General features: G+C 43.0%; 1 protein-coding gene across 1 annotated transcript in view; it reads right to left on the bottom strand.

The window, feature by feature from the left end:
- The window catches only part of SORCS3 (sortilin related VPS10 domain containing receptor 3), a 311341-nt gene that overhangs the window by 44006 nt on the left and 243480 nt on the right, over positions 1-23855 (bottom strand). The window contains exons 10-14 of the mRNA XM_059821073.1: positions 21947-22093; positions 21151-21253; positions 16773-16849; positions 16580-16671; positions 11800-11907 (exon numbers count right to left, since the gene is read on the bottom strand). Of these exons, the coding sequence (XP_059677056.1) occupies positions 11800-11907; positions 16580-16671; positions 16773-16849; positions 21151-21253; positions 21947-22093 (527 nt within the window). The remainder of the gene's footprint in view (positions 1-11799; positions 11908-16579; positions 16672-16772; positions 16850-21150; positions 21254-21946; positions 22094-23855) is intronic.

The following is a 23855-nucleotide window of genomic DNA, read 5'->3' as shown; positions in this document are numbered from 1 at the left end:
AGCCTGGAGAATAAAGCTCTTCTGTGAGACGTATTCTGGCACTTATACAACCAGCACTGAGATGGAGCTAAGAAGCCTAGCCAGATCTGAGTTGGGGTTTGATGCTGGTTATTGTACTTTATACCCCAGTGCTCCATGCTCCAGGAGAACTGATTAATTCAGCATCAACATGGCATGAATACATGGAAGCAACGCAAACCAGTCACTGCCATTTCCTCTGACAGGGAGTGCTGGGTAACATAGACCAGAGGTGGGGGGATGGCCTAACAGAAAGAGCCAAGATCCAGCCAAACATATTCAGTCTAGCCAAGAATCAACTGTGTCCCTGTACAAGGTTCTCTCACTTCCATAATTGCCTTGATTTGGTTTGGATTTTTCTCCCCACTATCCAGACTACCCTGGTCCTACATTGCCTGGGAAAATGGTGAACCTATGCTAGACATCCTGGCTCAGTGTACACACTTACAGAAGGACTTGGTACACAAATGTACCTCCATCACTCATTGACATTTATTGCTTTTGAGACAATACAAGAAAATGATGATGACTGCACACAAAAAAAGAGGGCCTGTTATGAAATCTGGATCTAAAACCATCCATGTGTAAGAAAGTAGTAGTAAAGCAAGACTAGCTCCTATGTGCAGGCTGAGCTGTTAGGGCCAAAACCACAGAAGCAGCAATGGAACAGTTGCAAATGGTGCCAGCAGGGTTAGGTTTTATGAATGGGGAGTGAGAGATGAGCTATTTCCCTGTGAATTAAATAAAAATCATTACTTTAAAGAAAACCAAATGGGCTGTGTAACCTCCCGATTCTTTTTTATTAGGGTTTAGATGGAATTAGTGTTAAAGGAGGTCACTGGTTACATGGAAATTGGATGGAAAGGGACTGAGACGAGGAAGCAGAACCTGATTGAAAGAGACACAGATTAGCAATTAGGGAGAGTGGAGGAGGGAGAGTGAGAGTTATACTGTCTCATGACTGGCAAGATGATGCAGGGAGCAAGAGACTGGAAACAAAGGAAACATAAAAGATGAAAGATGACACTGGAAAGGCAGGCAATTGCCAACAAAAACCACTGTCTAATTTTTTTCCTAAACAGTAAATATGGTCTTTAAGAACCACTTTGTAGCTTTTAATTCAGTTGCTTTTGGCTGACCTGTTAACTAGGAACAGTAACCTGAGGGCAACTGGATGGTGATTCAGGGCTGCTGTATTTCTGTCTGTGGATAGAAAGAGAGTAAGAAAAATGGCGATTTTTTCTAGAAAGAAGAGATGCATTTTCTTCCAAATAAAATATACCATCCGTTTGGATCTAGATTCTCAGCTGGTGCAAATTAGTGTAATTCCCATAGACCATCTCAGATATAAGGCCTTGTTCTACTGCTACTATTCAGAGGGAGAAAAAAAAGCAGCAGTGAAACTACCAAGAATACACCAACAGCAGACAGCAGCTTGCATGATGACAAATTTGTTCAAGAAAATCTTGGTCTGTATCCTGTTTCCCAAGGGGAAGGGTCAAATGAGAATTTCACAGAATTTCTCATGCAGATGAAATCTGAAGGAAGCAGTTTATTTCCACCTCCAAGTGAAACTGCATGTCATGACATGGAAATTTTCCACAGAAGAGAAATTCAAAGTGTTGGCCAGATTCACTGACTAGCAATCCATATTGAACTGGTCATGGAAAGCTGCACCACTGTCAGATTCCAGGTCAGGAGGGATGGGTGGGGTAGGGGAAGAGTTTCTGTGAATACAGAGAAAAAAGAAAATCTTGCAATAAAAATCCTGCAGTGCAATCATGGCAGACCCTTTTCCCTCAGCTTTGGAAAACAGTCCTGGGATTATTCATCAGCTCGATGGGCACTTCCTTTAAAGTGCCAGCAGAAGAGGAAAACTACTGCAAATGACATGGTACAGCATGATCTTTCAGTTAGCAAGTAATGCCAAGTGCAATTAGTAAGTAATCTGCAGAACGTATAATTACGAAGCAGCCCTACAGCTTGGGCTCGATTTCTCCATTAGCTGCACAAATAATGCACAAGGCAGTGGGGGAAACAGGGATTTTTTTTTTTTTTTTTTTTTTAAAAACAAAGTGCTATCAAAATAAGAACTTACTGAATGACAAACCAAACCTTTTGAAATCTGGTCTCTAAAAAATTTATTGCCAATGCTCCCAAACCACTTTACATGACAATTGCTTCAAAAGAAATCCCAGCAACATGAAAGGGAGTGGGAGACACCTGGGAGGGGGGGATGGGAAAGCACATTAATTTTTAATACTGTTTTTCAGAATTGTTCTCTCTTTTCTTCGAAGCACTCATGAAAGACAACCGGTTTCTGACAGCTTTGAAACTTGAAGATGCTTCCTTCCTCTTCTAGAAAAGATACTGGCAGGTATCAGCAATCTGAGTGTTTCCTCCACTAGCAGGTGCTGCTCCATTGCCAGAAGCCGGATAACACAGCACGTTCAGTCATTTCAATCTTTCATCCTATGTATCAGCAGATTTCCAATCAGAGATGTCCAACATCTCTAACCTATTGCTTGGAACATGTAAGTTTTAAACGCATGTGACAGGGACAGTTTGTGGTGGATCAGGATGACAAGCTTTACCTGGCACAGGGTATCAGAGAGAAGGCAGCTCAGAAGAGGGGATGAGATCTGTACCTGGCTGGGCAACAGTATAAGGAGGTGGCTGACCAGTTATAGTTGGGGAATTTTCACAGGTTTAGGTCAAAGGGATCACGAAACAAGAAAACCATGTACAATGATCAAATGAGCACAATCTCTCCTTAGGAATAAAGACTTCTAGCACTACCTGAACTATGTGAGATGCCTCAGACTATAGTATGGCTGCTCTGGAGAGTTGGTCTGACCACTCACTGCAGCCGAATGATGAAAAATCTGTTAGAGTGAACTCTGCAGCCAACCCAGCGCTGAGCCTTCCCAGTTCCCAGAAAAGCTGGTGTGCTGTACCACCCTCTGCCCCGTGCAGGATCAGGGCCAGGCTGAGCTGAAAAGGTACTGAGGCCACATGGTTTCCAAGTCCCTGAAGGGCTGGTGGGATCAGGGCACCAGAATATTTCGTGGCTTGCTCTAACAGAAAGATGAAAGACTCTGAGGAATGTATGTGTGCACAGCTCCCTACCCCTGGCTGTGTACCCCACACCAGGCCAAAGTACTTTGTACAGACTAGCCCAGCTGCTAGCAGGAGGACAGCACAGGACCTATAATCATAGAATCATAGAATCACTTAGGTTGGAAAAGACCTTTAAGATCATCGAGTCCAAACGTAAACCTAACACTGCCAAGTCCCACTAAAACATGTCCCTAAATGCCACGTCTACACATCTGTTAAATACCTCTAGGGATGGTGACTCAACCACTTCCCTGGGCAGCCTATTCCAATGTTTGATAACCCTTTCGATGAAGAAATTTTTTCTAATATCCAATCTAAACCTCCCCTGGCACAACTTGAAGCCATTTTCTCTTGTCCTATCACTTGTCACTTGGGAAAAGAGATCGACACCCACCTCTCTACAATCCCCTTTCAGGTAGTTGTAGAGAGTGTAAGGTCTCCCCTCAGACTCCTTTTCTCCAAACTAAACAACCCCAATTCCCTCAGCCACTCCTCTGTCCTTGTGCTCTCCATCTGTCCTTACTTAAAAGTACAAGAAACAAAGCACATTAGCCTCTAGATGAGAATATCTGGATTGTATTGTCATCAGGCAACCCTCGTCCTTTTACTTAGGGAAAAGAAATCACGTATTGGCCTGCTGCTTATTCTGGCTCCTTCTGTAAGAGCTTTTTTTATTCTTTTGAATAAAAGTGAATAAAAGCCTCCAGTCAGCACACCTTTTTCTAGTCCTCCTCCCTGCACATGCTTACCTCTCCATCCACCCTGAGCATTACAGACATGACTCAGCATCTCCTTCCCCCTAAGGAATGGGAAAAGTCTGCGCAGTGGGGTACTCATCTGGAACTCAGGAGACCTGATTTAATGCCAAGCTCTTCCCATGACAGTCTGCTGAGTGACTTACCACGGGCATGTCCCTTGTTCTGCCTCAATTTCCCTACCTGTGGAATACAACTAATGATGTTGATTTCTTTAGCATAATATTTGATCTACTGTCCATAAATAGCACTTGACTCCATTGAGAGTAACGTTTGCCCCAGAAAGCCAAAGATAGACAATAGATGCCACAGAGCCCAATGCCTCCTCCATGTGTTATAGCTTCTGCCAGGAATCTTCTGAGTACATGGCACAACTGCTGGGAGCTGATCTCAGGTCACAGACGTTCTCTTCCTAAGGTCCAATAAATCACATGATGCTGTCTGAGAAAGATTACTCTAACCAGATGTTCTCATCACCTGGTTTGTCTATTCAGGTGCCACAGAAAGACCTCAGCTCATACTGCAAGTATCAGCAGCACAATCAATATTGTGCCTCTGTGGGCTGTTTAAGTGAACTCATGCAGCAATCCAAAGGCTAACGAATAGAGTACTCCTCTGGCAGGAAGGGAGGTGGGAGGAGGAAGTGACACTGATTAATCTGTGATGGTTAATAAAGTTTTTAAGTCTTGCAAACGAAGATAATGATATGGGTAATCAACTGCCTTACTCCAGGGTATAAACTGATCATCTGCTGGGATAAAATGGGAATTCCTATAACACACATTTTCTTGTCCATTGTAAAGGCACTTGATGGTATTAGCAGATTGATCATTTTCTTGCAAAGTCCCAGCTATTCATTACTTCCAGAAGGTTTTGAAATTAGATGAGATGATACAGGAATGCAGCTCACTATAGCAAATGCCAATATCATCTCAATCATTTTGGTTTCCTAACTTAATAATTATATTTGTAACTTTTGGTCTCAGATCAAGTTCTAAATTTTACTTTTCTTTCTGTGTGCAGTCATTATTTTCACAGACGCATTTTAATTCATCGATCCCATTCTGAAGAGTCCTTATGTAGGTTTACACACTGCAGTTTGCACAGCTCCATCAGTGAGGACAGTGCAATGAATTCACAAGGACACATCAGAGTCTTGCAGTAAAATCCATAGGCAATAATATAGCTGGTCACACCACAACCAGATATTGCAATAAACATAAAAAGAAAGGAGAACTGAAATGTGAGTTAAAACCACAATAGGGACAATTGAAACCTACCAGTCCTTTCTAGGTATCTAATGGTACCTACACAACTCGGATAAACCAGGTTTTGAAATCTGCTTTCCAATCTCTCAAAATCCCTACAGTTTTGGTAGGCCTGAGAGTATGCACAGGCTGGCTGGTCAGCTCTGGTTCCCAAAAGAAGTGAAGACAAATAAGGATAGAGTTCAGAATCCTTCACCACAACAGCCCCCATACATGATCCCTTCTGTTGTTTTCTGCACGGGAAGCTGCAAATTGGCTTTAGCTTTCTACAGACCTCTGGTGAAATCTTTCCTCCAGATTCCCTCTTCACCCAATCCTCTGTTGAGCTCAGCGGCAGCAGAAGTTGCAGAAGAAGATCTGTCTTTTTTTTAGACAGTTTCTTTCTCTTTTTCTCAAGCAGAGTGAAGTGAAGTAAGACCAGACTGATGGTAGGAGAGTTTGAGGGCCTCTGCTGGGCCACAGGAATTGAGGAACACTGTGTTGTGTCTTTTCTTTATGCATGTTGGACAAGAACTTCAATTCCTTCTAGCAAAAACAATCTCTTGGTGGTTTTACCGTCCACTCACCTCATTTGCTGAGATTGCTAGGAGGGGTGCCAGCTATGGAGGGCAAAGGCTGGCCCAGCAGGGAGAAGGCTAGCTCCTCTGACCACATCCCAGGAAAGGCACTATTTTCTATCACCTCTCTGTTTTCACCTTACTTTTCTCAGCACAACCACTCAGAGGTGGCAGATCCACAGCTCCCTACCCCTAAGCAAAGGGGCAGAATCTTTAAAGGCCATTCTGTCAGCTTGTAATTTTCTTTCCTGTATCAGCTTTTAAATGTCACAGCAAGGCTTGAGCAGAATGCAGTGAATGTTGCCTTGCTTAACGAGGGAAGATTATAATCACCTTATCAGAAAGTGACAGGAAAATGACTCTTGGCTCCCGTGTAATCTTGAACTCACTGGGAGCTTGGACCCAGGAGCCGTTGCCCCTCTCTCGTACACAATCTGCTGAATCTCTGCTGAGTGCTAATCAGAATCTGTCCACATTGCTTTCATACCTGTACATACTTTGCTGATGTCTTCCACAAGTCAGTCAGTTCTTCAGAATAAGAGTGAACTCATGGAACTCCTGGCCACACGATAATGTGACTGCTAAATTTTCAAAGGGATTTAGGGGAAAAAGCCCTCAAAAAATAGAAAGAATCATGAATGTCTTAGAAATACAAAGAATACTATGTTCAGCCAAGAAAGTCCCTTATTTGTAAATCTCTGTAAATGAGGAAAGTATACAAGGGAATCTTTTTTTTTTTTTTTTTTTTTTAAATACTTATCTTTTTAGCATCTTCTACTTGCCACTGTTGGAGCATGGAAGTGAGCTAGAGGGACCTCTGGTCTGACTCAGTATGGCCTGTGCTCTTAATGCTCTCTTTCTCACCTCAAACCTCTCCTGGCCTCCATCTCACCTTCTCCAACATTTCTCAATTACTTATTCATTCTGCCCCACTCTTCTACCACCCAGTGATGGATTGCCAGTAATTTTATGGGTCTCCTGGAAAAAAAAAAATGCTCCCACTTCATCTCTGGTAAAGCTGCATGGCCATGTAAATGAGAAGGTGTTAGAAAGGGCCAGGGCTCATAACCTATTCATTTATAACCAGGAACGTTTTCTAACATACACATAGCCAAGGGCAGCAGCCACAGTGATGTTGGCAGACCAGCTTGTATTAAATCCTCTCACTCAAAACATTAATGCTCAATGATGCATACACACATATATATGGATCATTAAGTATACATACATAGAAACACATATATATTTATATATACACATGGGTGTGTCTACATAAATATATTTTTATTAGCACAGACAAACTTAATGATCCCCATCTACAAATGAGTGTCTACACACACACGTATAATGAGTCTACTAAAATGAAAGCAAAGCTCTGCAGGGCTGTGAAGCAAAAAGGTTATTTTTCTTTATGTAGGTTTGGAGAAATGCTTAACACAGGAGAAGTGGCAGGGGTAATAATTATAAGTCAGAGCTGGAACAACATAAAGCCCTTCTCTGGACCCACAAAAACATCTTGTCTCTGATTTGAATGGTACAGACTAGCAACTCGCTCGAGCAAATACTGCTTCTGTTTGGATATATCACAACCTCAGGCAAGTAACATGCTGTGCCTATGGCTTGTCAACACAGAAATGTTAGGTCTGACCCATTAGAATGTGATATCATTAAAAGATATACTACTCACCAGTGAGGGCTACAGGACAGAAGTTAGACAACTATAGATTTAAAAAAGACTAGTGCTTTCTATGCACTTATTGGGTCACCTAAGAACATGTCTAACCCATCGCCCTTATGCATTTGAGTTATTTTCCTAAAGGACCCTTTGCTTCCTACAGCTGCTTTCCTCATACCTGCACCAAACACTGCAATGTGCTTTGGTACACATCTCTCAAAGTGCTGCGACTCTAAGGGAGCTGAACTGACCATCTTGTCAGATGAGGTGAGTCAAAACAACAGTGAAAGGAACTGCAGAAGTGGATGATCAACCAGGAGTGGAGGAAAGGAGAGTGGATTCACCTTGGTTAGGCAGTAGCTCCAAGTTAGATCAGCTCACACAGTCTCGTGGTACTTCCCTGTGTGTCACAAAACTACATTCTTAGCAGAGGCCACTGAGCTATGCTTGTAAGGAAATAACTCATTCTTGCACCCTTATAGCCATATAAAATAACAAAATCATAGAATAATTTAGGTTGGAAGAGACCTCTGCAAGACATATTGCCCAATTCCCCACTGAAAGCAGCTCCCAATTCAAAGTACACTAAGAGATTCAGAATCATATAATGCCCCTACATGCAAATCTACAGGTTTTACCACACTGGTAAGTTCTTTAGGACTGTCTTAGGACACATATACACAGCACAAAGCACAGAAGATCCAAAAAGCCTAGGATGCTCGTACAATACAGACAGATACTGCAACTGCTCACGTAACAGCCATGAAGTGGTATGAAATCCTGTGCTAAAACTGTTGCTGCTTCCTACAACCCAGCAAGCCCACCCACAAGATGTGCCACAAACTGAAGGTTGGGAATAATAGTTATTCTACTGATATACTGATTTTAATAAGATAGTATTATGATAATGTTGTTAATAATGCAGTATGTTAATAATAGTTGGTGTATAATGACTATTTAATACACATGCCCCTCAGATTATTATTTTTTGGAAGTAGCTGAACACAGACCACTTTGGTGCAAATCAGTGGAAGAAATTTTCCCTAACAGGAATCAGCCGAGACAGCTAGATGAAACATTTCGCATCTTCCAGGATGAAAGACAAATCTTTAAAAGCCACTAACCTACCCAGTCTGGCAGTACACAAATATGAGCACAGTCTTCGTCTCTCTGCTCAGCCCTGCTTCTTCTCTAAGAGCTCCCACTTATCCCATCCTCAGTTGCGGTATGCTGATCCCAAACCACTGTGCTCCTCTCATCAGCTTCTTGAAATCATTGGGATTTCTACCCACAAACACAAATTCCACATACTTCCAACCACCATGTGTTATCTTGGTTCAGAGAATGGCCAGTAGCAATAGAAATGCATTGATTTCTTCTTATCCAAAGCTTTCACAAGCTCAGCATGATCCTACACTTCCCTTATAGAAGAATTCACTAAAATTCTCATTGTGAGAAATACCTAAGTGATCTGCAGAGAAATGGTTTACATATCGGCTTTATAAGTGGTCTCTTTCCTCCTCAATTCCTTTAACGCTGTGGATAGGAATTTCTCTAAACATTTATGGCAAGCTTCATGTGAAATTTCTCTGTATGGCTTTTACAGACTATTAAGAACAGTTTTAAAAATGTCTAATGATGACAGTAATAATAAAAACAATACCAATAACAATAGCAATACTACTAATAATAACACGCCTGCAAAGATTTCAAAAGAAAAAGTCAGCTCTCAACAAAGCTGATACACAATATTCAGCAAGATAACTCACTTCCTACATTCTCCATCAGAAGACTACAGAGATATAAGTAAGAATAACCTTAGATTTAAAATGCATCTTTCACCTCAAAAGAAAACTGCATTGATTTATAAAGTAAATGGGCTAAATCCACAGCTAGTTGAAACGGATTAGCTCCATTGATTTCAATGAAGGTGCTGATGTGCAGATTTATTTGAGCTCAGGTCTGTCTGTGTGTGTGTCTGCGTGTGCGTGTGGTTGGAAAGCGATACACATTGCGCATTGCACAAAGAATTTCACAGAAAAACACCCTATTAACCAACACAGAAAGTGACACATTATTGCTGCATTTGGAGAAAAATGCGTAGAGTGAACAGAACGCAGGGTCTAATCTTTAGCTGGGGATTGGCATAATTTTCCCAACAGGATGCTCACAGCAGTCTTGTGAAAAGCCTCACAGGTAAATCACATGCTGTTGTGTTTTGCTCCTTGCAAAAACAGGAGCAATATTTGCAGATAGCAAGGCAGCAGATGGACAGATATATTATTCTACACAAACAAGTAATCCACTTTTATGAAGAAAAAGCCAAAGCCAAGGCATGGGTTTGGAGTAAAGGAAAAACTAGCAACCCTACCAGAATTGATACAACCTCTACTCTGATAAAAATCTCAACAGCTGTCTGCGACATAGACACAGAGGCTGCCTTGTTCTGGCCGAGCACTGTTTGGGAAACAAATTTAAGTGTGCAGCTCCTATGCTTTATAGCCATAAAGGATGACCATAATTACTTAGCCTGGCCTTCCTAGGGCACTTTAGCACAGGAGATATAGATGGGCAACACAGGAGTTGGCTAGACCTTCCTGATCCTCCCAAGACTACAGAACCAAGACACTTCATCTGTCATGGCATAGATGGCAAAGAAGCCAGCTCAAATAACCCTTTGCAAGAGGAGGATTTTCCCCCAACCCCTCTCTTGCAGCTAAGGTGAGCTCCACTGCAGGTACAGACCGCTCCTCACCACATAGTCACTTCGTTTGTGTAAGGCTGATGTAGGTCTGGTTTTTGAAAGGCATACCAAGACAAATCACGCAACCCAGTTGGAATAAATTCAAATCACTAGCAGAAATGCCCAAGACACAAAACTGTTATGTGATCCAAACTTCCTCAGAAACTGGTGACAAACATACCCAGCAGTCTACTCTCAGTCTGTCACTACCTGTGACACCAGCAATGAAATCCACCTACGCATTTCTGCCACATAAGTAGGCAGATGGACTGAAGCCTAGAAGAAAACATACTGGGCTTGAATGTCTTTTCTCTTGCAAGTAGTGAAAATCTGCAGGAATTTCAGGTGCAGATGCAGAAAGCAGGAAAAGCAAACTGACTGCAAGGTGAAATTTATAGTATATCTCCTGCCCCCGAGTTGGAGTGCTGCAACGGTGTCTGATGTGATTAACCAAAGGCAATCCTTCATGCCACTGCAGATATGCTTCTCAGGAGTGCCTCAGTCTAAGGTATCTTAGCCATCTGGCTTTCTGATCCTTTTCAGAAAGCTGTTCCAGCCAGCTCAGAGAAAATACAGGTAAGAAGGCATCTCTGCAAGCAACAAAGGCAGCACATCTTGCACTTGCACTTGCTTTCTTCAGAATCCCAGAACAGAGTGCTTTGATCTGCTTTGTGCAAGAGGTCAGATGATTCTTTGAAGATGCCTTTGAACTTAAAAAGTTCCCTCTTTCCCCTGGTTGTTAAATTCAGATCCTGGCCTGTTCTTGGGCCAACATTACTCCACCAATTCCACCGGCCTTACACAGCGCTTCAGCACTCTTGGGAGGAGGAAGGTCCAAGCGCCTTCAGTGCCAGCCCAGGCTCTTCCTTCCATGGTGTGGGTGAATCATAGCATACTCCAGCCCAGACCAGGAAAGTTATTCTGAGCTCAGCTCTGCATATGCACACTGAGAACACCTTCAGCTTGAGCTAAAACCAGATGTACAGCCCACAATGTAGATAGCAAGCAACTAGGTTTGGGGATATTCATACCCAGCAGCAATCTCAAAAGACAATCAAGCTGCACAACTGGAGCAAGCACAGAACTGACATTAGGTGCAACCATACAGATCTCTGGCCTCTGAAGAGCACTGCAGTCCCTGGGCCATCAAATCCAAGGAATGCAATCTCAGCAGTATTTATGAGAAGGGACCTCTGGATGTCACTAGTCCAAGCTCTTACTCCAAGACAGACTGTCGCCAACTATAGATCAGGGCAGATGGGGCTTCACCTAGCCAAGGCTTGAAAAATTGCAGGGATGGTGATACCACAACTTCTCTGTAACCTGACCAGGGCTACACCACCCCCCAGAGAAGCAGATTTTCCTGCTGTCCTATCTGAACTCCCAAGCTACATCTTGGGACCATGTCTCCTTGTTATACCCCCTGCCACTACAGGGAAGAGTTTGGCTCCATCATCTGTTTGCCACGCGATGCATGGACACTCCACCTGGGTCTGTGACCATCAGCAAAAACCACAAAACAACACCATGCCTTCATGCAACACTACATGTGTAGCTACACAATGCTGCACTGCACACCATGAGGCTCACCATGCGCTTGGGGATCTCCATGCACCCCTTCTGACATCACATTTTAGAAAAAGTTAAGAGCTGCTATACTTACGTCATTATCTGGGTCTCTATGCCAGGGTCTACAAGGGATCCATCCACAAAAAGTGGTGTTGATGTGAAACTGTATTTACTCCAGGATCTTCCCTCATCAAAACTCACCCTGGGATAGAAGCAGACAAGATTTATATACATAGAAAGACTTACTCTAGAGCAACTGCAGCAATTAAATGTTGGCTAAGGTCTGCAAGCTCCAGCAGCTAGATTTACAGTCAAGCACCAATCTTTGCCATTTTCCAGCCCACTAATTCATGCTCTTGGTGTACTTTGAAAGATCAAAGCCTTAGAGAGTATAAACACTGGCAATAAGAACATGGATATACTTGATCCAGTTGTACATCAGACCTCAAGGGATCAAGGGGCATTGCCAAGTCCTGTTTCTGGATCTACAATAGCACCTGGCATGAGGCAGCCCTCAGATCATAAGCAGCCCTGGCCTGAATGCATGAAAATTGTTGTCAACACCACGGGATGTTTCAACCCATGCGTGTATAAATGCCATATGGCATTAGCTACAATCTCTCTAGCCCTATTAATACTTCTTCGCATGCCATCTCAGAGGTGGTCTCCATTGTACAGAGAGGTGGAGGAAGGAGGCCAAACTGAGCCACAGTCAGTGGTTAGTCTGTGTGCTCTTTGCCTGTTACAGTTGTAAAACAAAGTTGTATGCTGGTTAAAATTAAATCATTTCCCTCCTTAGAGGCTGAGGGTGTTCACACTGTCAGTGACAAGCCAGGGTAATTAGTGGGTTTTGAACATCTGTCCCTACCCACAACCACCGTGTGTATTACTTTCTGTTTTTATCGAAGAGCACGTGTATCCTAACCCAGCTGACAGGGTCTTGGTTGAATTAGAGTTAGTACAAAAGGCTTTTAGATTAGCAGAGAAGGGTTAGCAAACCCTGCTCTCAGCTACACCCCAGCAACCTCTCTATCTCTGATAACTACAAAGGAGTAGGAGAACGAACAGTCTACCTGACCACACCAGCAGACAGATGAGGTCAGGACTCTGGTGGCCTATGCCTTATTGTCCCTTCCCAGCTTCCCTCATGGCCTCCCCTCATCCCATCCATGGCCGAGGAAGCCCACTGACACCCCAGGAGTGCCAGGCTCCAGCTCTGCCAAAGCCCTGTGTGGCCACAGGCCTGACACGCAGGCTGATGCCCCAGCCTGGCCTCAGCTCGTCCCTGCCGCCAGCAAGGTGCCTGATGCCCAGGGCTGGGGCTGCCCCGCTCCTGGCTGGGGTGGTGGGATGGGGTCTGGCTGCAAGATCCTGCCCTGCTGTCCCAGTAACCTCTGTCAGCTCCTGGCTTTCCAGCCCTCGAGGGGCTACCAGCCCTGGCATCACCCTGATAGCCTGTGCCCACAACAGTCCAGAAAACAGCCAGAGGAGGGTGTGCACACCCAGCTGCTACTGCAGCAGGAAAGACAGGCAACCTGCAGACTGCCAGCATCCAGCTCCCAGAGCTGCCGCTCATGAACAGTTGTGAAAGCAACCAAGTTTCTGTCTGCCCCCAGACCCTCCACACAACCACTCCTGCACAATTTCTGCCCAGAATTTCAGCTCCAAATTATACCAGCAACTGAAGAACAAACAGAGAAGCACAAAGGTTTATTGGCTATAAAATTATTTGATCTTCTCCCAGCAGGGTCATTACAGAGTTCTTAGTAATTCCGTGAGGTACCTGGGCTGTGAAAGCTGACATATTACTCTCGATGGACGTTACCAAAGAGACAATAATGGCACAAACATTTTCTTTGAATAGCAGGAAACACTTCTCATTCTAAAGTGAGCGTAAAAAAGAACTTTGCCTTATTTTCCAGGCGAGGAAAGTTTGGGGAGAAGATGTGTGTGCACACATGCATCTGAGCACCTGGATTTGTCTGAGAGGGTCTTGCTGGAAACTGAATCCTCCCCACTACAAGTAGGTAGCATCAGGGACGCTACCTGAGATGCCACCAAAGGAGCAGGAGACCAGTCTAACATGTATTACAAACAATGGGTTACACCAACCTCAGATCTCTAGTGTGGAAAGCCAAGGCTCGCAGTCACCATTCCCTAGGTACCTGCCTCTCACAGCACCTAGACAGAACACTTTCACCTGACTCACAACGCACAGCTACCAGAATAGGAAGCTGACTATAGACCAAAAACAGTAAGCTGGGAGTACAGCAGCATACAAAAAGCTTATCTGCCCCAAATCTATTTATTTAAATGTATGTATCTTCTCATACACCTGTGCATTTGTATGCTGTTCTGCTTGCATGCTTATCTATCTAAATAGCATTTCAGTTTCTGAGGAATAGCATGCTTCATTAGTTTAGCTAAAGTTCTCTCAGCTTTTCAATTATCCGCCCCTCTTTTCTCCAGGATGAAACTTACTGTACAATGTCTCAGCCTGAGAACTAATAGATATACATGTACCCTTTAATCTATTCCACTCCTGCCCATAAAAACAGGTGCCAACTGAGGCAATATGAAGCAAATTCCAAAGTCCCTAAGGGTACAATTTTGGAGGAAGCCTGTTGGAGCTTATTGATAACAGCTCTAAATCACTACCCATTTAATAGAGTGGGTGGTGCACTTACAGCACTGCACATGCCATTTCATGAGACTTAGTGGAAAGGGAGAACATCTGAAAGGAACCTCTGCAAAGCAGACAAAGGCGAACTGGGCTCTCAGCTCCTATGGAAAGTCAACCTGTGACCAAAACTTTCCCGACATTTAAGTACAGGCACTTGTACATAATGTGCTTTTTACGTCCAAAGAGTCTTCACTTGTAAGACACAATTAAAACAGTTGCATCTGGGTTGATGAATACAGTCATAAATGGTTAATACATGACTTACAGCTCTTTCAGTAAGTGGCTCACCTTTCACTCTTCCAGAGCTCAACTTGCCACAGCCTGATGTACCTACTGCTGGTGACTCCTACGCTTGGCTAACACACACTTCTGCCTTGGCTCGTACTTGGTTTGGTCTAAAGACTTGGACATGGTCTTGATGTCCTCTTTCCTGAGGGCACTTCAGGTATAGTCATGACTACTCAGTTACCTATCACAGGCAAATGTTTCTAGTCACACAACAACACATTCTAACCACAGATAGAAAACTGGAGTCTGCTGAAAGCATCATTATGGGTTGGCCCTGTTACTGCTCTCCTCTATATGTCCAGTTATGGAGGCTGTTGGCAAGAGGATGATGGCCTAGACTAATCCCTGGCCCTGACTCAGTATGGCTACACATACTATGTTATGACTGCAACAAGTTTTCTTATGATAAAAAAAACAACCTGTTTCCTGAATACTAGAAAGCAAGACAAAGATCGCAACCCTCATTTTGCATATGATGACTTGCTGTAATCCCGCACAGAGGCACAGACCTCTTAGGGAATACTTGGTCCCCCTATCTCAGGAAGATCCTAGAAAAATGACAAAGCCTTAGGAATATGAGCCAATGCATCCTGTGGTTAACAAACCACTACCACACCAAAACTAGACCAGTCATTTCTTTAGCTCAGGTGGTAAAGAAATGTGCTCAAATGCAACATATTCAAACTTTAATAGAAATCTATGTTGCAGTCATCCCAGAGTTATCCGCCAGGTCAGGAATATAAAGTCCAGAAGCTTTTCATATTGAAAAAGTAGTCATAAATGTTCTTAAGGTACATCTCTGGAACATTAGCTTATGATGGGTAAAGACAGCCTGTCTTGAGGTCTCCAGCTTCTGAATAACTGTAATTTAACTGAAGGATTTTGTACAATAATGACTCAGATAGAGGAAACCTTAACACTTCATCACGGCTGCCAAACACCATTGCTTTCTTTTTCTATTTGACTGAAGGCCACATTTCCTGTTCTGCATGACGAGCATGAGATAGGCATGTGCTTAGCACCGTCAAGCTGGGATGCAGACAGGAACACAAAACTTGTCTCTGAAGGCTATTTCTAATTAATTCATCTCTAAACAACATTAGAAGCTGGGTAGGTCAGTCCATTAGTCATGCCCCTCTTTCACTCAAGACCAGAGATTGAAGGTCACACTAATACACACATTTTCTGTAAAGAATGTTGGTTCTGAATTTCTGAATGCCTCTCTCCAATGCTTAGCTGGTGCAGGAGTGAGAGGGGCAAAGGCTAAGGGAGAGGATAATTCTGAGCAGTATCTTTAGTGCTTAGACTGTTATAACCCATTTATAGCAAAACAGTATCTTCAACTGAGAAATCATTTTGCCCTATTCCACCCTCAACTCTATCCAGTTGCCACCACTGTATCTCTGGAAATTGATAGTAGAATCCTATAGGAGACAGCAACATTAGCAACATGTCTCTATTGTCCTTATCAACACCTACCGCCCTCTTCTCTCCCTCCCTTTATCTGTCTTACCAGTTTGATACCAAATTCGGTAAAAAAAAAAGCAGAAGTGAGGGACACATCCTCTCAGAAATACCTGAAGCTCAAAGGATGACTTCTTACTCAGTATATATGTGTCTGTGGGAAAGAAACACCGCCTGAAGTCTCATAGTACATGACTAGTGCAAAGAGTAATTCATATATGTGTGTGATTACGTATATAGCCATTATATCTATAAAATGGTACAACAATCATTATATTAATCAACAAAACCAAAATGATGGTAAAATGCAGATAACAATTATCTCATTTGCTCATTTTGTAGACACTAGCAGATGTTGACCAGGCGATACAAGAGATAGTAGCACCACTCTCAGCTTTTCCCAATGAGGAAACCTTCTCAAAGTAACAAGTTTCCTTACCACATGTGCCGGATGGGCACTGACGTGTGTTTCATGGCCACTAGTGCCCCTCCCCAGTCCAGAAACCACACATTGTATTCCTCCTCGAAGATCTGCAAACAAATCAGGTACTTCATGAGTGCTCCACTCCATTGGGAAGGGAAGAGTCAGGAGAAGAACAATAGCAAAAGGTTCCATGCTATGCAAAACATACCTGTCTCCAGGAATTTCCACCATCAGAAGAGATGAACACACCAACATCAGTGTAGGAAAGCTCAGCGCCAATATTGCCTGCAATACAAGCAAGTGTCAGACATTCTTGTATGGATAAACACAGAATTGCATTTTTCCAGGAAACCAAAACTACTTGGCCTGGCCAGTGCTTCTTTGCTGTTCTTGATTGTATTCTCATCTAAAAACAATACCATGGTCAGATGGCAAGATTCATTTACAAGACCTGTGCCATTTGAAAATCGACACTGGGGAGAAACAGTATTATCAGCTTATTTTCCCAAAAGATAGCATAGCCCATAATTGCAAGCCACTAAAGGCATGCTTACTCTAGCCAAGGACCTACATACTCAAAAAACTGTGTATGAAACCACACGCCCATTTGGTGCACATAAATCATCAGAATAGCAGAAGAATAGTGTCCACTGTCCCTGGCTACCAGATATTTCATCCCATACACATTTTTCTCTGAACTTGTAGTCTTTGTGCTCCAGCTGGTGAGTTGCACCTCTGTGATCTGCCAGTCTTTGTCAAGGGTAAGGCAATTACCTCTGTCTCTACTTATTGTGAAAAGGAAAACATCCAAAGGGAAGTTACTCATAAGGCTGAGTTTAGAGGTGAAACCCAGGCCCCACTGAACCCCATGATTATGGGGCTAGAAAGTCTACTCAAGATTCTGTCAAAATGCTCAAACACATAACTGATCTCAGAACCTGCAGTCAAATAAACAAAGCTTCTTTCTAGGTTTCCTAACAGTTTGCAATTAATGAGAACTGTGATGTCATGAAATTTAAGTTCCACTTGGAGGAAATTTTGTTTCTTTAGGTATGAACCTCACCTGGGAGCAGAAACGGCTCAGAGAATTAAGGTGGGTCAAATGACTTTGCAGCAGAGAGCAAGAGACCAGACTGAGCAGCATTCTAGACAATGTTGATTGTTCTCATTGACCTAGCTGTCCCAAATTGTGAGTTTAAACTTACTGGTTACTTTGTACAGTTATTAATTTTAATCTTGTAATTTCCATTATCATGGAAACTGTTCTGCTGACAGCTTTATAGGGTGAACTACTCTGCCTTCACAGTGTGTTATAGAAAGGATATGCCACACATCAAAGCAATGTAAAGAAAAGCTCAAACATCAACCCCAGCCATATATAGAGAAAGCACAGCAGAACACCATTTGGAGACACTACCTCAGAGCTTGAAACAGTGTTTTTTCCGGGGCCCCTCATCTGAGACAGCAGAGAGAACCTCAGATTTTACAGTGATACATCTTAATACAGAGTAAATAATGAACTTGGACTAAATCCCAGCCTTCTGGAACCTCTGAGCATCCACTAGTAGTTGCAAGAAAGAGATGCCAAATATCTGAAAAACCTGAACATGCTCTGAATAGTACCTTACTAGCTTATTCCCCACACTGCCCTGAGGTCAGCATCTTGCTTCTGCTTCCAGAGTTAAAATTTCCACAAGCACCAGGCTCACCAAACAATGCAGGTTTGTTCTAAATTAATTTGTTCTCACCACCCCACTTCCCAAAGCACCCAGTGGCTCAGGGAAAAGCTATTATAGTCACCCAGGAACTCTTTTTCTGCTGGTCTGTCAACAGAACCTTCAATCAGTGCTAGGTGGGATTCTGGTGGTGTGAATATCTGTCCCATAGGAAGCAGGCAGATGTAACACTGACAGATACTCCATCGGAAAGCGTCGCAACGATAATGGCCCACAGCCACCATATTGTGGTGAAACCCATGACTTCTTTATTCAAAGCCCATGAATTCTTTACCCAGTGCGCCACTTACACCTTCCAAATGAGACTGTTTTTAAAGCAGGTGTAATTTCCCTTGAAAGAAGGGAGAAGTAATATTTTTTTCTTAAAAAACAGCAAAGGGAGAGGTGGCACTCTTACACATCTGTAGCATCAACAAGAGCATAATAAAAACACACTAATGAAAATGTTAATTGAATTTCTGACATTTAATACTGGAAAATGAGAAATTAAAACCCAGATGCAGGTTGACACACTCCTGTCACCATCATGGAATCCAACTAGCCACATTGCTGTGACAATGCTCTTTCAAAAAATAAAATTTCTGGTTCAGGGACACAGGACAATTCAAGGAAGGTTTTTCCATCAGTGCTGAGGATGTAGGAAATGTCACACTGTCCCTCTGCCTAATCTTCTTCCCTGACACCAGCAAGAATGACCAACTGCTTTTGATGAAGGTACAAGAAAAACCTGCTGTGGGCAACCGTGTAGAAGGACAGTCTATAGGGACATCCAGGATCACAACAATAAATCTGCTGTGTCAGTCCACAGGTCTGTTTAGCCCAGTGTCTTATCATGAGTGGAAGTCCTCAAGAATTAGAAACTGACTTAAAGGCAGAAGCGTAAGTGTTGTATCATCATATTTTAAACATCAAAACTGGAAACCCAACTTTCCAAACAGGTGTTTCCAGATTGTGGCAAGGAAAGAGAGTAAAAGGTGAGATTCTGTTGCTATCACTTCTATCTGTCTGTTTTTCTGTGCAAACCTGTTCCATTATTTTCTTCAATCTCTCCACCTAGATTCTTTCAGTTACATGGATTCAAACCCCACCAAACGTAACTAACTCCCAAACAAGTCAAGAGGATTTGGCAGCTGTACAATTAGATACTAAAACATAATTCTTCCCTTTGCAAGAATCTAACCTCTGCCCTCACATCAAAAGTCTGAGTTTCCCATCATTGCTGGAAATGAACCACTGTAAATCAGAGAGTAAGACACAGAGGGTTTGAGCAGCCAATGCCTGTGAGAATAAGTTGCAATGCTTATCCTGGAACACATTCGCCAACACAGTGAGATGTTCCTGTTGCTGTCAAACTGGTTAGTGGAAACAGATGTGTATATTCCCAACAGGTTAAGCTTTTTATTGTACAAAGCAGTAAGGCAGAAATTATATTCTGCCTTTTAAAGGTTAATTGTTAGACTGGGAAAGCATTCATCCCATGCACCAGCAGCTTGAAAAGAACCTCATTTACTAACAATTTAGATCAATGCCTAGAATCTCACTGTCCTGCTGCCTCTATCTGCTTCCTAAAAAGTTAAAGAAATAAGGCTCTGCAATCACAGCATCATGAGCGGGGCTTGCTCCTAAGCATCCATCTAGCAAGTGTGACCTGCCAGGAGTGATGACTCTACTTGGCTATGCATAGGAAGATCTGGAGATTTAAACTAAATTATCTCACACCGTTTGGCCTGGATCAGTGAACTTGAAATCACATGGTGTTTCCCTTGTTATGATATAAATGTCATGAAGGGAACCTGTCTCTCAGGTTCTGGCTTAGTCTGGCAGAGACATGGAAGCACAGAAGGCCATGAGAATGGAAACGGCTGGAAGAAACAGTGTAAATTTATATAGGCAATATGCTAACATGACACACTTGCAAGCCACTGCTAGGCCGAACAAGACAAAGGAGATAAAACGAGCCTTAGAAATAATGGTTAAGCTATTTGGATGTATTTGAGCATGTGCAGGAGCCTCCCTGTGAAAAGGCAGGACAGCCTACATGCTTCAGAGGCCAGCTTTCAATAGCACCAGCCATTCAGAAAGCACTTTGTTAGCCCAGCAGCACCCACAGAGATGTGGGAGTTCTGGGTGTGGTTGGTAGCCCCATCTATCCTAATTAGGTTGCATGCTGTGTGCACACAGGGCCGGTAATGGTTGTCAGATTAATTACAGTGGGCCAGCCATTGCCACCATGAAGCATTGTAGCAGGTCGCCATTAAAACATCGCGACCTGCCAAAGCACTATTTTGCAGAACAACCCACAATGGCAATGACCCGTGCAGTGCTGATGAAGTGCTGCTAGTCTTGGAGCAATACAGTGTTGAAAGTAGGTGCCATGCACAGGACAGGCACTCATGAAATCCAAGCTTCACCCGACAGGCTTTGTGACACCTCTGTGCTTGCTACTCAAAAGGTGGAATGTACTGATACCTCCCAGGAGCATAGCCATGGTTATAGGCCCTATTCTCATTCATGGTAACTGCAGCAAATGGGTAGACACCTACATCAGTGGTTGTAACGATGTCAAGTGAGAGGAGTTAGCAATGCCAGTTGGTAATGAACCCTTGCAGGTGTGGGCTTAGACCTGCATATAGGTTATTGCAGAGCAAAAAATACCTGACAGGCATTATCTTTTTTGAACTCAGGGGCCACATACCTTCTCCTAGCCCACAGCAAAGGGGAGTTAATGTGAATTAGCTGAGCACTTGGTGAAACAGAGCTGAAAGCTTTTATACCAACAGGAAACATCTTGTATAGTCTCAGGCTCTGAGTGAGGAATGGGTGAGTGGTAGGAAGCACTTATGTTCCTACCTGTTGCCACCAGCAGCCCAGGAGCTGTCTCTTTGCTGGAAATGCTTCCTGAAGTGTATGGATTCTCTGAGAGTTGCAGATGTAAGTGCAATGAGCAAAAGGGCTGTTGACAGGAAACAAACAAAAGGCAGAAGCTTTAATATGCAACAAGTTAAATATTAGAGGAACCCTTGGTGACTGCACAGAGATGCTCTGATCCTTCTGAAAATGACCCCTCTGCTCTTAGCACTCTTACAAATAGCAGCATGTGTTCATTTTGTGAATAAGCACCATAAAAGTAGGTGAGAGCAAGAGAAGCAGGAACGCTGCATTACAAGCAAGCATGTCTGCATTTGCTTTTACCATCAATCTGATCTAGAGCACTTTTTCCCAGAAACTTTCTTATTCTGACTTAAGTTCCATAAAAAAGGTCAAGAGAGAGAGTCAGAATTTTTCCTTAAAAATCTATGAAGCTGTAGAAAAAGAAATCAACTTAACTCAGTTAACACTCAGCAAGTCAAGAGACACAAGGAGAGAGATTAACCAGTGAAACTTCAGAGAAATACCACTCCTTTGAAACACAGGGGCTACAGCCTACTGTAAAATGGCTGTTCTCTGAATGTTGCTGAATTACGGCAGTAAGCCCAACCTAAAGTTCTCATCTGTAAACTGTGCCCCATTTTGGAGGGCCTGGACTCTGCAGTTCTCTGGCAAGAATCCCTCCTAACCAATTTAACTGGATGTTTTGTTAACCCAGTAACTAAAATAAGCAGCTCTGAAGGAGTCAGTTGTGCTTGGGAAAAGGTCTGCCACTCACCAGCTGGCAAACTACAGGATCCCCTCTTAGATCGGTGTCCGGTGCCTGCAGCAAACGCCAGTCTCTGCCCTTGTTGTAGGTAATGAAAGTCTTGATTTGGTCATCTATCTTCCTGTTAGCCAGGAATATGCCTTTGATCCCTGCTACCTAGGAAAATTGGAGAGAGATTAAAAAAATACATCGGAAGAACAGGCCAAAAGTAAGGCCCATCTGAGCACTCTCAGGAGTGGAAGGTCTCTGAAAAAGCAATAAAGTCCTCCCAGTCTAGCCTTAGAAGACTGTGAATGGCATTACAAGTACATCTTAATGATGCCTGCACAGCTGAAAGGCCTCATGCACTCTCTCTCTCTCTGGAAGAAAAGACAAGGATGTTCCCAGAGGAAATCCCTAGGAATCAGCCCACTTCTGGATTTCCTTGAGAGCTTGCAAACAAGCTGATGATGGGCTTGAAGGTACAGCATGCACTGTGTCACACATGAGCTCTGTGCGCCTGGGGGTCTGGTCTGCCCCACTCCCTCCCCAGATTGCCATAACACGGAAGACAGTAGGTCGTATCAGAAGCAGTGTGGGATCTTTTTGTGTTGGTCTTTTTTTTTTTTTTCCTTTTACACAAAAGATGGAAATCCTGACTATGTTGAAACACTGATGTTTTGCAAACTTTATTTCTTCACTTTCCTTCCACTCCCAAACTCCATCAAAATCAACCCAGTTGCTCCAAATGTTTTGATTTTTGTCAGCATAACCCATTCCAGCAGAATATGCTCCTGTCAAAATATGCTCAAGAAGATTTTGTGTTGAGTCTGGTCTCTGTTGCACACCTGTGAAAGTGAGACAGGAAGAAGGAACTTGCTGCAAATCTGCAACTTCATGGCCACAGCCAGGATGCAAATCCTACTCTAAAGCCCACTGAGTGACACTGCCCTTTGAATGACTCTGTGAAAAACTCTATCAGCATTTAACAGGAAAGAGTCTATGATACACAGCCAGGGAATACAGAGTTTGCCAAGGAATGGGAGATGATGCATGTTTATTTTAGCTGGTTCACCACAGTAAATTAATAGTACTTTTTCAGAGGAATAAAATGCATTTAGATGAAAATAAAATCTAAAGCCTGTCCTTTATACAGAGCCATGCATTATTTTTGAATTTTCTCTCATTGCTTTAAACTGCCTGGATTTTTATAAACAAATTGATGATGTTGTTAAATGGGCACTATTCTGGCTGAAATAAATAAATGCATAATCCTAACTTCTATATGTAACTGCAAACACATTTCTCCATGTAACAGTAGAACTTCCCCAAGTCAGCCTGCAACCATTACTATTAGTATTACCAATTAGTTGTTTGTTGCTGGCAAACCACTGAGCTCTGAACCTCGGCAGATCTTCCATCCAACGACTTATGACACACCAAAACCAGAATGCTCTGAAGAAACCAGGAACTGCAACAACTGCTCTGAGTGGACTGCTGTTGGCCAAGACTGAAAGGCCTGGCAGAAGAATGAGAATGGAAGATGATTCAGGGTAGAAATTATCCAGCTGTTATCTCTGGGCAAATGGCACCTATAAACTTTTGCTATAATTCATAAACTGCTCAGAGCCCACAAAGGTGGAATCCATACTCCCTACCTGCAAGCAGGCGTGTCAAGCTGTTCAAGGGGAAAAACAGTACTTTGAGTCCTTCTCTAGACATCTACATTAGGATGAGAGGTATAATGGCTTTCCCTTTCGGAAATACCACATAGCTAACCAGTCGTTGACTTGAGAGCAACTAGTTGTCACACCTATAGCAGAATGCACTGCATCTATTCCCACATGAGTCAGCTCAGCATCAAATCCAGTAAATGCCTCTAGGCTGATCCCAAAACAAATGAATATCCTAGAAGGCTGGTAAGAGATTTACAGTTGCT

This window comes from Gavia stellata, chromosome 9 (genome assembly GCF_030936135.1).
Source record: "Gavia stellata isolate bGavSte3 chromosome 9, bGavSte3.hap2, whole genome shotgun sequence".
Lineage (NCBI taxonomy): Eukaryota > Metazoa > Chordata > Aves > Gaviiformes > Gaviidae > Gavia > Gavia stellata.
The sequence above is the reverse complement of the archived record's forward strand: the minus strand, read 5'-3'. Positions and strand labels throughout refer to the sequence as shown.